Below are 13,262 nucleotides of genomic sequence, written 5' to 3' on the forward strand. Positions count from 1 at the left end.
GCTGGTGTCGGAGACGACTCCGAGCAGCTCGGACTTCGATTGGGAGTCGGACGAGTAGTTTGTGCCGCATTGTATCGTTAAACTTTTAAATATATTCGTATTTTCGATCAAATTTTCATAGTTTGTTTGATTTAAATTTTGAAAAAAACGGTCGGATTAGCAGTTTTTGCCGCGCGCTGCAAAATAGAGCCTCTGCCGGAGGTGCGTTTTTCGCACAGCAACACGCGCTGCAAAGTAGAGCCTCTGCCGCGGGCAAATGCGCTAACACGCGCCTTAACGACATACAGCGCGCCGAATCGCGGATTTACAACGCCAGATTATACCACGCCTGTTGGAGATGCTCTTAGACATGCTCTAACTCCAGGTTGGATAAATTTTTAAGGGAAAATTTGCTGCAGGACATCGTTATTTTGTGGCGTTTGCCAAAACACACCGCCCGATTATGTCTTTGCCAGGTACCATTACAATTATGTGGCACATTTGCCAGAACACACCACCTAGCTTAAAACGGAAAGTTTTGCCCTTTGTTTTCAAAACCAATCGTCACAGTCAAAAGTGCAAAATTTTCCGTTTTTAGCCAGGTGGTGTATTCTGGCAAATATGACACATAATTGCCCGGCAAAGACACAATTAAGCGATGTGTTTGGGCAAACGCCACAAAATAACGATGTCGTGTAGCAAATTTTCCCAATTTTTAAGTGTCGAAAAGTTTGTTTCCTTCATACTGTATCGTATGCCGCTGCTGCCGGCGGAGGCGGGCGACCATCCTCCCCGGCGAGATCCAAGCCACCACCGGGGAACCACGCAGCTACCTCCTCCGTATCCTCCCCGCCCCACCCGATCCGACCTCCAAAGCGTGCGCAGCCGCTGCACTTGACGAGAGCCGTTCCACCCTCCGAGAGCCGACTCGGCCGCTTCCCGCCGCCATGAGCATCTCCGCTGCTTCCCCGCGGCATTCCTCTAACTCGCTCACAGAAGGCCCTGCGACGCGCTGCTGTTCCATTTCCCTGACTCGCTACGGTTTCGGTGATCGCTCCGTCTGTGTGCGCTCGCCGTCTTCGTGAAGCTGATGCCCTGTACGTGTTCGACCAAATGGTTCAATGTCTGTTTCCCCCCTCTTTTTAATCTTATTATTCTGGAAAAGTATGTTACAGGTCACAAGTTCCTGAGTAGTTCCTCCGGATCCTGCCGCTGTCATTGATGCCAACAAGCATGTAAAAATTCGAGTGCCATTGATCTCAAATTTTGTAAGTTTGCACGCATTTCAATTACTATTAGCCCCTAGCTTGATTTATTCCTCAGCAGGTCGTGCAAATAGAAAGTTGAGTAGTTATTTATTGTGAAACCCAAGAGAAGAAGAAGAATCTGTGTGGATTGCCATTTAGCTTGACCCTCTCAGATTCAGGAAGATAATTGATGTTTAGGCACTGTGCAACGTTATGGGCATTCTCATTTCTTCCATCCACTGTTGAAAATTATGCTAATTGTGAGGGGGATAATAATTGATAAGTATAGTGCAGTTTGGTGAATTTTGTCTTAGGCTATGTGGGATAACATGCGTGCTATTGCTCCATAAGCTATGAACTTATATGTTGCAACCACAACAAAATCTCAAGCTTATTGTATAGCAGCGATATATTGAAATAGTTCAAAATGGTTTTATTTATTGCTATGCCATAAACCATATCTCAGTTTTATACACTTAAGTATGTGGCTTATGATGTATGTCAGGCTTATGTTTTCCTTCTAGGGAAGAATTTTTTGATCACTGGTAGTTTATGTGATTTCGCACATGTGAAACAGTGGTATAATATTTTATAAAAGTTTGTCCAAATTTTTTATTTATTTTGAAACTTTCACCGGCGGGGACAGGATCCCCCCACCTGATTTTTTTCATTCATTTCAAATGTTTAGGTAGCAGAGTTGCATGCGGATAGGTGGTTACGCCATAGCATGGTGTCCTCCTTTTGCGCTTGAATTTTAAAGCGATACAACCAGAGTGATAGATCAGAGATTACATTGGAGAGGGTTGTTTGAGTTGTGATTACTTCGTCTCTGAATACTAGAACGTTCCTGGTGTCCCATATCTTCCACAGGATTGTCAAGGCAATTGATGTCCAGACTGAGTGTGGTAGACTTGAGTTCATTGGTTTGCTCCATATGTTTCTGAATTGTGTCAGTTGAGGAGTGAGTTTAGCTCTTTGCCATACCAGTTTTGCTGAGGGGCATGAGAGGAGGAGGTGTTCTCTGTCTTCGATGGCGTTCGGGCATCTTGGGCAGTAGGGAGTGTCAAGAATCAACTTGTGGTGCAGGTTATCCCTCGTGTTTAGCCTGTTAAGGTGTAGCAGCCATCAAAAAACTTTGGCATGGCCTGGCACCCTGGAGTCTATAGCCTTGTTGTGCTGTCGTTGCAGTGATCATCATGCAGAGACAGATAGGCAGCCTTGGCCGAGAACTGAGTGTCGTCCAGTATGCGGCGGTCGTCCTCATCCTGGGTTAACTGAATTTCCAGCAACAATGACAGCAGAGAGGCAAGCTCGACAGCTGCGGCGTCAGTTAGTCTGTTCGCATGAAATCACTGATGAAAGCATATGGTGATTGGTGGTGTGAAAAGATTGCTGGGAACACCTGTGCTAGGGGCTCATGCAGTAGCCATCTGTCAAGCCAAAAGAAGGTAGCTAAACCATTTCCTACTTTGCACTGTGTGATGTCTCTGAGAGTGGCTAAGTTTTTGTGGATTGTTTTTCCTAGGAAGGTGCTGTTGAGGCCTTGGCTAAGCGGGAATGGTGATAGTGATGTTACTCATGTTTTCCAGGGAGTGTTGTTTTGGTGCAGAGTTTTGAAGTAAAATTGCAGTAGCAGACAACATTTTGTACATGCATGTTTCTGACACCTAGACCTCCATTCAGTTTGGGAGCGCAAACTTTGTCCCATGCAACAAGGCATTGGGCCCCAGAGCACGTGTCTTCTCCTACCCAGAAAAAGGCCCTTCTTTTCTTGTCGATCTTTTGAATTATGAGGATAGGTATTAGAAGAGAGGCCATGAAATAAGTGGGCAGGCTGTCTAGAACAGCTGAGAGTAGGATTAGTTACCACCCTTTGGATAGTAGAGCCGCACGCCAACCTGCTAGGTATGTGTCAATGCGGTCTAGTAGAGTCTGGAAGACCGATGATGGGAGTTTGATTGGGGATAATGGTAGACCTAGGTATGTCTGTGGGAAAGAGTGAACTTGTGTGCCAAGGTTTGCTGCAATTGTTTGGACTATTTCTTCAGTAACATAAATAGGGATGAATGTTATTTTGGTGAAGTTGATCTGGAGTCCGGTGGCAAGCGCAAAGTGACCTAGGAGTTGTCTCATTTTTTGGGCTGCGGGAGGGGATGCTCGAGCTAGAATAATGGTATCATCGGCGTATTGTAGGATTGCTGGTGGCAAGCCGTCTCTGATAGGGTGGAGCAGCTCATTGTGACAAAAAGCTATCCGGGCTAACTGCTGCATGATGTCAGAGAAAATGATGTACCGATAGGGAGAGATTGGGCCACCCTGCCTTAATCCATTGTTACATTGGATCCGTGGGCCAGGTACTCCATTTAGTAGAATTGCAGTTTTTCTAGTTTGTAGGATGTTTTCAATCCAGTTACAGAATTAGTTCAGGGAATCCTCTCACATGTAGGAGTTGCAGTAGGTCAGTAACTCTGTCCAGGAAACAGAGTCAAAAGCTTTCCTAAAGTCTAACTTGATCATCATTGTGGGAGCTTTTCTTTTATGACAGCAGTTTAGTAGGTCTGCAGTGTAAGTAAATTTTTCTGAGATGGATCTTCCTTTAACGAACACAGTTTGGTCACCATGGATTAGTTCTGGGATGTGGTGTTGCAGCCTGTTTGCCAGGACTTTGGCTATTGCTTTGATTGGACAATTTTGTAGAAATATAGGTCTGAATGCATCCGGGGTTATTGCAGAGTCGGTTTTGGGGAGTAGAATGAGATGAGCTCTGTTTATGCTTGTGGTGTCGGCTGTTTGCTAAAAGAAATTTTGGAAGAGGTTTATCATCTTTGGTTTGATTTTATGACAGCATTTTCTGTAGAAGCCCGGGCCAAAGCCATCTGGTCCCAGGCTGTTCTCCTTTTTCATTTGGAAGAAAACATCAGTAATTTCATTTTCAGTTAGAGGGTCAGCCAGGGAGGATAGACCTGGGGTAGTGTGAGGGTAGATTGTGTGTAGTGAGAAGTTCCAAGTTGGGTTAAAGTTGTGTCCAAGCAACTGTTTGTAGTAATTTGTTAGGATTTCCGTTTTATGCTCATGTGAAGTGAAAACGGATCCATTTATTTCTAGTTTTGCAATTTTGTTTTTCCTGTACGTGTTGCTGACCACGTGAAAGTATTTAGAGTTTTCATCACCATCTATGGCAAATTTTGTTTTACTTCTTTGTTTCCAGAAGGCTACTCTTTCTCTTATGGCACGTTGCAAGACTTTGATGACGAGACGTCTGAGATTGAATTCAAGTTGGATAGTGTTCTTGATTCTTCAATGTGGCCAAGAAAGGAGATTACCAGTTTTGCAAAAAAAATCTGTCTTTTTGGGATGTTAGTGATTGTCTCCATCGCGTGATGGCCTGCCTTGAGGCTCAGAGGGCGGCAACTAGGTTGGATGCTGCGTTTGAATTAGCTTGAGCCGCAACCCATGCGTTCTGAATAATTGGGCCGCAGTGTGGGTGTTCAGCCCATGCATTTTCAAAATGAAGTGGCGGGACTCGGGATGAGAGTGGAGATATAAACTATTAGCGGAACGTGATCAGATACAAAGTGTGTTGCCTAAAAATATTGTCTGAATTAACAAATAAAATGCAAAGCAACTACTCTTTACCCTTGGAAACTAATCAAGCTATTTAGGCAAAAAGTTTATTCTTGACCAGGGCTGTTGCTGCACTGCCAATGGTAATGCACATAACCACTGGATTTATTACTTGAAGTGCATGTGAGCAGCACACTAGCCTTCTGTAGAAACCTGTGGTAATTTGTTCCGGATACAAATTCAGAGATATTTCTTGCAAAGATAAGCAAATAGAGATCTTTCAATGACTACACATTCCCAGTGCTAATGTCTAATAGAGTTATGTATTAATTGTTACTGCAAATCCTACAATTTTAGCACACAATAAGAACACAATTGCGCCTAATTGCTAACATAATTGGTCCTTTCGTACTAAGAAAAATATTCCCGCTGTCCCGAATTAGATGTCACAGATTTGTCTAGACTTGCATGTATCTATATACTAAAATTCTTTTAGATACATGCATATCTAGGCAAATCTGCGACAAGTAATTCAGGACAGAGACTAGGCAATGATGGATGCTTCGAATTTTATGTCCTGCTTCCACGTGCAATGATTTTTGTTCCTTAACCTGCATCAAAACTATCTGAGTAAAACATACTGGTTTAAACAAACATCGCCTTGTTTTTGGTACTTCTGCTAGTCAGTATGATTTTCATGTTTAACCTACCTGAATTGTGAACCTTATTTTGCAGGTATCTGAAGCGGGAGTCATGGTCCTTCGCAGCAAGGATAAAGCTTTTTTGAGATGAACCTATTTTCAGCATTTTAGGCAAATGTACTGGCTTGAGTTCCTGTTTTCAGCATTTTACAAGTTATAAGAAACTCCCCACTCCTAGTGCTAGTAGTTGTGTCTCGCAGGCAAATGGGCATTCTACTTGATTTCTATATAAATAACGTCCTGTTAATCAGCACATCTCATTTCACTCTGATAAAAAAAAACAGTGCGTGAACACTCACCAAGTTTCATTGGATGGTTTTCATGTGCGAAAAGTGTGTTCACTTTTTTTTTATATCATCGGAGTCATGCTTTTTTTTTCCCCGCTGAGTGAATTTGTTACCGAGAATCCAATTAAATTGATGAAATCTTTGCTGTGATCTGTGAGTGTTATTGTAAATGATGATCTGCAAAAAAAGAAAGTAAATATTGTGGATGGTAAAGTTAGAATTGTGCTATAGAATCAATGTCTTCCTTTCCTTTTTGATTCATAGAGACTGTCTCATCATGTGACGACGATTATCATTTTCCCTGCTACTTCAGCTTTCTCCCGTGTGAATTACTGGTAAGGCTAAGCTGTACAAACAAGACAATAGCCAACTCAAATGCAACGGATTCAGCATAACCTTATTCATGGCCTGCTGGATCACTGTTACATAGATAGAGTGAACTTAGCATACAGTAGAGGTGCCAGATAGTTCGTGCAACGTAGTCTTGGATAAGTTCGTAGCACAAGGTGCAGAGTGTACGCTGACCTGCGTGCACCCTCCATCAGCTCGAAGAGGCAGATGTTGTGGGCGGGCGAGGAGGTCGTTCCGTCGTTGTCACAGCCACACCAACAAAACCCCCGGTGGCTATCTCCGCTCTGGTAGCTGACATTGTGTGCTGCAAAGAAGCGCTGCTAACCATATTGTCAAGTGTTGTGAGCCAACACAGAAACTAGGTTGTGTGATGGAAGAAGTTAAATTGTCAGTCCCAACACTAATCGCACTGAAGAATTCTGTTCGTCTTTCCTGGATCTACACAGAAGAATTGTAGATGCCAGCAAATTGAAAACTCCTTTTAGCATCTTTGCTACGAAAGAGAGCATAGCATGTGGGCGGAGCAGATCTGAAAGCAAGACAACGTTGAATGTACTAGCTGCTGCTGTTTCGTCGCAGTTGCACCAAGCAGTGTTATTTGACTCACGGTCTCCGCCATGTAAAAGCAAGCCATATTACATGTGTCGGCAATAATGCTGAGCCCGTTAGCAATTGATGCCTTTCACCAGGAACCATGGACAGAGCACTACCACTGTCCACTACACCATATACAACAGTACGGTACTTGTGTAAGCCGGGCATCATATTCTGTAGCCGTGCCCACCAAATCGACCGTCCTCGTCTTGGCCGTCCCTCTTCTTCATACGGAGTAGTTTCAGATTCTGAGAGTGGCGAAACAGAGACACTCAGCACTGAACCCACACCTTCAAAAGCCAAGTTAGATGAAGTGCCAATATGAATTTCATTTCAATATTGACAATAACAAAGCAATAGCAGAGTGGCGAAACAGAGGAGAGACAACAACAACAAAGTTACGAAATAGAATTAAGGAGGACAAAGAGCGACAACTCTAACTCTGAAACAATCAGCGTTGTTCTTCTTCACGAGAGACAACAAGTGTTCATAGAATCAGTAACTACCTGGGCCGTTGGAGCTCTCTGCGTGGTATTATCCAATATGAACGTTTGATTTTGTGCTGTTGCTTTCTTCTTTCCCGCGTGGCTGCCTTCTCTTCATTCGCAGCAAGGGCCACGCAAGGGTACAGCAACAGCAGCCCATCCCCATCAGGAGATATTAGGGCTAATGCCATACCCATATATCCTATAAAATAAAATACAAAATGAAGGAAGTCAGTATAATTATTAGCTAGAAATCGAGTTCATAATTTCCGTTTGGGCAATAGAGAAGAATTACGAAACGATGGACATGTAAAATATAACACTTCTTGAGAAAAAAGCTCCTCCAAGAAACAAAGAACAGAAAATGAAGATGTGGTACTACAGTACAGAGCATGGAAAACCGTTCTCCGTGCAGAAAAAGGAGCAATAAATATTATTTGATAAACAGCCTGGCAGGACAGTGGGCACGGGTACCATATGTGAGCAAGCTTCATCCGGTTCTCCTCTGCGTTACACCACTTCTTTAACTCAGGGTTGCAGTCTAGTATTTCCATTTTTTGGAGGTTTGTGAGCTGTTGTATGCTGTCTGGCAGAGTCATGATGGCAGTGCAGGACCACATCATAAGTTCCCTGAGCGACACGAGTTCTCCTATCCATTGTGGCAGCTGTCTCAAGCTAGGACAGTTCCACAGTGTTAATGATTGTAGCTTTGTGAGTTGCCTCATGTTATTGGGCAATTCCTCTAGCTTCACGTGCGACCGTACTTCCAGTACCTGAAGGGAATGGAGGGCCCCGCATATATCTGGAGAGATCGTCAAATTGACGTTACTGCATTGAACAAGTATTAATTCCCTGAGGGAGAGTAAGTGGTGAAGAAAACCCCACTGATGAAGAGGCATGTCGCTGTCAACAGCTGTCACTGTCAGACAATCAATATGTGTCATGCTCTCCCGCTGTGGTAGGAGCACATTATCGCTTTTCTTTATAGACCAAGATGCTGCTCTTGGAAGGTGTGGCCTTATCCTCAACTTGGGGCAATTTTCTATCTCCACTTTTTCAAGCGCATTCACACTGTCCTCACCACTCAAGTATGATGTGTCCCATTCTTCCAGGCTTTTCATCCCGACGAGCCTAATCTCTCGGAGGTTTGGCAGTTGGCAAAGGGGCGGTACACTCTTGCAGTTTGGCAAATCATTCATCATCAGCTCGACAAGATTAGGGAGATGGTTGCTCATACTCATTAGCCAGTGTGGAAATCCAACACTGCAGTAGCCCTTTATTTTAAATCTCTGCAAAGTGGTTGGTGGCACTAGCTCTGTCACCAACTCCATGTCATCCACAGATCTATTTTCACGATTGTTCCACGATAAAGTCAATCCTAGGATGGTATGTTTCTCACTGAGATTTATACTGCGTGCCTCTTCTGGGGACTTCACATTTTCAAGACAGAAGATTGACAGTTCAGCAGCACTTGCATGCTCAAGCATATGTATATTACTGCTACTAGTGTCACCTGCGTATACATAGAAGTTCCGCATAGTGGCACCTGAGAAGTCAAAATGAATGTTGTCTACAAACTCTGGAAGCCGAATAATTTGGCGGCACCGATCGAGCACCAGCTTGGTCAGGTGGCTTGCGCTATCTGGTATTGTAAGAGGATAAGCATTCTCAGACAAATCCAGCTGCTTCATATTGGGAAGGGTGCATATATGGTCAATGAAACTCTCAGTTTGATCCCTTGAGTTGTCATCAAAGATATGCCGGAAGCAATCTGATAGATTTAAATATCGGAGTGCGATGAGATTGATGATGACATCGGGCAGCTCTCTGAGGTTTTGACATAATTGTAAACCCAAATATTGGAGTTTAGTTAGGCCACTCAAAACTTTGGGTACTCCTGAAACACGAGAGCAGCCTGATAAATCCAGATATACCAACTCTCTGATCTCTGCAAATGACAATGGAAGTTCTTCTAGGTTCGAACAACAAGATAAATCAAGATGCATCAGATATTTCATTTCACCAATCGAGGCTGGCAATACTCTAAGACCATTGGAATGAATTGTAAGATAATTCAACTTCGAGAGCATACCAATAACCCTGGGATTAATTGGAACCTCACCACATGAAAGGCTAAGATACCTCAACTGCTTCAGTTGACCAATAGAAACTGTCAAATCATGCATACTGTCTATGATTAAATCTAAGACACGGACTTGTTTAGCTGGTGAAAATGCATCGCTTTTCGAAACTTTGTCTGCAAAGTGCAGCGATCTTATTTTTGCAGGTGAATTTTTGGACGACTTCAATGGCATCCTACAATCTGTCAGCCATGCATAGCGGCAGTTGGGGCCCTCTAAGTTATATTCGTCAGCCATGACCGATCTTGCGAGGTCATGCACCAGGTCATGCATCATGAACCATGTAGCACCTTTTTTTCCTCTAAGATATCGGGTGTTAACCTACAGGAATAACATACAGTAGTGTAAGACTTACTGGTTTTGCCCTATTAGCAATTGAAAGTAATAAAATAAGTGAATTGCTAACTGGATTCTATTCTTCGTCTACAATTCAAAGTTTATAACTCTGTTGAGTTTTCCATTCAGTTTATTGCATTTTTACTTTTTCCCTATGTCTACAGTTTGTTTTGTAATCTCCAACTATTTTTTCATCTAATCATTGTCATTTTCATCTAATGCCCTTCCACAATATAAAACAAATGGCAAATAAGAAGTAAAATCAAAGGCAAGAACACAAATTTTTTACATGTATTTTGTACAAACTTGGCCATTGCAGTAAAATATGGACTTAGGAGTTCATTCTTAAATTGTTGATATTCCTTCTACATACGACAATTAAATAAAGAAATAGTTTACATAGATCTGGTCTCGAGACTACTAACATATTGCGATAAAAAAATATGGAATACAGTGAGGACTGAGGAACAATTGTATACGGGAGAGGATCCTTCACAGATTGATTATGAGGTGCATTAAATTAACGAGACCGTGTAACAAATTGTGTCTCTCTCCATAAGATATCTAAAACTTTAAAAGTGGCTCAACACAGCAGCTTGCAGCGATTCACAATTAAGAACACATTTAAGTTGTTAAAAAACCATGAACATACACTTAATGTAAGAATTCTACATTATCAAAACAACCGTGATGAAACAGATTCAACTACCTCAGGTATACAAAACTTAAAAACACCAACCGTTCCTCAAGCAAAGAAAAAAAAGTAATAACAAACTAATTATAAACAAATCGCTGCATGGAGAAAATGAGTTGGAATCACAGAGCTGGAGTCAGAGTCAACGAGGCTCTAGACTACTATCGTATTGCCACTTAAATATGGAATATAGTGAGGAACAGTGGTATACGGGTAGTAGGTTCCATCGACAATTGATGATGAGGTGCACCAAATTAATGAGACCGAGTAAAATATTATGCCTCTCTCCATAAGATATTTAAAATTTTGAAAGTGGCTCAAGACAACAGCTTATTCGAATGATCAAATTGCATACAGAAAGCATAAAAGATGCTATAGCAATTCGAATTCGTTCGTGTTTCCAACAAGACTATAACTACCGGAGACATGGATGCAGCAACATGGAGAGAAATCAAAGCCACTATTTCCTACTGTTTTGCAGCGATTCACAGGTAAGAACACATTTATGTTGTTAAAAAACCCATTAACAACACACACTTAATGTAATGATTCGAGATTAACAGAACCACGATGAAACAGATTTGACTACCTCAGGTATACGAAACTCAAAAACACGAACATTTTTACATTTTTAAATATTTATAGTCTGTTCACAGAAACATGATCAAATATTGCAATGACACATGTACATTTTTAAATACCAGTCATGTGAAAACGAAGATAGTAAAGTGGTTACTCCAGCATAATGCACGGAAAGGTTTTGCAGAAAAATACTCTCAGTATCTATAAAAAATAATTATTTGAATAAAATAAGACAACAGTTAGTTGTGTAGGTATCATGTAACTCACATTTGAATGTAGAAGAAATGACATCTCCACAAGCTTTGTAATATAGCTCTCACCGAGCTGCCAAGTAGAGAATGTACTAGATGGCTCCATGAATCCAAGAGCAATCCATTGGTGAATTAGATCATCACTGGTCATGCTGTGTCCTTTTGGAAAGATTGCACAATAAGCAAAGCATAACTTCAAGTGTGGAGGCATGAAGTTGTAGCTTAACAACAAGGATGCAAGCACTTCATGTGTAGACAGTGTTTCTTTGGACGCAAATAGATTCCAGATATGGTTGGATCTGATGGAATCCCATACATCATATGTCTTGGATTTCAACATGTGCCCAAGCGATTGAGCAGCTAAAGCCACACCTCCACACTTTTTTGCAATTTCCTTTCCAATAGGCTCCAAGCGCTCTTTGTCCTGCCTTGTTTCAAACTTGCTTTTAACTTTTAGTATATCCCAACACTTCTGATCTGACAAGGGAGGCAATTCGAATGGATCAACAGTGCCAATTTCTTTTGCAATGTGTTTTTCGCGTGTGGTAACCACAACCAGCACCTTGCTTGCCTCACCCTGCTTCAGCATAGCCTTCAATTCTTGTAGCCGAGAAGAATCCCTCTCCCACAGGTCATCCAAAACGATCAGGATCCTCTTACCAGTAAACAGCTCTTGGAGACGAGTATGAATACTATGCAAATCATCAAGTATCGGGATCCCCGGTGATAGTTGTGATATTATGGTGTTGCCAATCTTTTTCAGGTCAAATTTCTGGGACACATAGACCCATGCCCGAGAGTATTCCTTGAACTCAGAATCAGTGAAAACTAATCTCGCCAAGGTGGTTTTTCCAATGCCTCCAATGCCACATATGGGAAGGATGGTGGTCCCTTGGGTGGTGCTTCCAGATATACGAGCCAAGATTTCCAGTTTTTCATCAGTCCTTCCAATGATTTCTGCTTCATCCACATTCCCTGCTGTCTCCCGGATATCAGGAACTTGCTTCTCCTCGTTGCGAGTTTCTGGTAGAACACGATACTTGTCACGGTCATCTGCTATCTTTTGTAGGCGCTTTTGCATCTTCTTCATCTTACGTGGCATCTTAATCATATTCATCGTAGCCGCCCACTGCAACCGGCACAATTTGATTTGTAAGCACCATGGAACTGTCACTATAAAAAAGTTTTCAGATCTAGTTCATTATGTAAATCAATCCAGTTCTACCAGTTCATATCTTAGAAAAGAGAAACCCAGTTCATTGTTTGTTTCCATTATCTAGTAGTATAATGGAGTCAACACAGTTTGAACAAAAAAAAAATCTTGGGCAACAGCAGCATTCGGATCCAGTTTAATGGCAACGAAATGGTTAGAATCTTTCATACCAGGTCAGTGTCAGCTTCGAAGTCATCAAGCATGTCCGAGATGTCGTACATGGCGTCCTTAAGCCGCTTCAGCCACAGAACCGCCGAGTTATCCGTGACAGACCGCGTCTCGGCGTCGCTGAGCACGGCCTCCACGGACTCCAGCGTCATCTTCATCTTCTCGAGATCCTTCTTCATGTTCCAGTGCAGCTTGATCTCGCCTCCGATGGCGGAACCGATCTGTTTAATCACCAACTTGATGACGGCAGAGGCAACCATACCCCCGACTGCCACCATCGCCATGGCTCGTGTCTGTCAAGTTGGGATTTGTTATATAGTGAAGCTTCAGTCCCTGTTAATCGACCATGATTACGCACCAAGATTTTCCAGGGATGGAGAGCTCCTGCGCTCCGCCGGGCGACCCTCCTCCGCTCGACGCCCAGCCGCCCGCCACCACCGCCGTGCTAGCCCTAGGATCTCTCCCCCTTAGTCTTCTCCACCCTACCACCCACCTCCAGCTGCCCCTGGCTCTGCCGGCCCAGCCGCGGAGCGCTGCCGTCCTTCCGACGGATGGTGCCACCGCGCTTGGCCTTCCTGCCGCCGACGCCATCCCTCCGCGCTCTGGCAACAACTCCCTGCCCCGCGGCGGCCCCGACAAAGGTGCTTCAGGTATGAACTCCTCCCGCCG

General features: G+C 43.0%; 1 protein-coding gene and 1 long non-coding RNA gene across 2 annotated transcripts; one reads left to right on the forward strand and one right to left on the reverse strand.

Annotated features, from left to right (window-relative positions):
* The first annotated feature begins 908 nt into the window (after positions 1–908).
* On the forward strand, positions 909–5,756 carry LOC124699853. Its single transcript, XR_007001541.1, has 3 exons — positions 909–1,076; positions 1,155–1,247; positions 5,526–5,756. It is a non-coding gene; the product is annotated as an uncharacterized LOC124699853 (long non-coding RNA).
* A 1,284-nt stretch (positions 5,757–7,040) lies between these two features.
* LOC124703708 (putative disease resistance protein RGA1) lies at positions 7,041–12,918 on the reverse strand. The gene is made up of 3 exons (XM_047235930.1): positions 12,596–12,918; positions 11,229–12,341; positions 7,041–9,670 (listed from the first exon to the last, which is right to left on the reverse strand). Exons 1-3 carry the CDS (start codon positions 12,875–12,877, stop codon positions 7,469–7,471), a joined length of 3,597 nt encoding a protein of 1,198 aa, XP_047091886.1. The 5' UTR covers positions 12,878–12,918; the 3' UTR covers positions 7,041–7,468.
* Positions 12,919–13,262: the final 344 nt, after the last annotated feature.

This window comes from Lolium rigidum, chromosome 3, assembly GCF_022539505.1.
Source record: "Lolium rigidum isolate FL_2022 chromosome 3, APGP_CSIRO_Lrig_0.1, whole genome shotgun sequence".
Lineage (NCBI taxonomy): Eukaryota > Viridiplantae > Streptophyta > Magnoliopsida > Poales > Poaceae > Lolium > Lolium rigidum.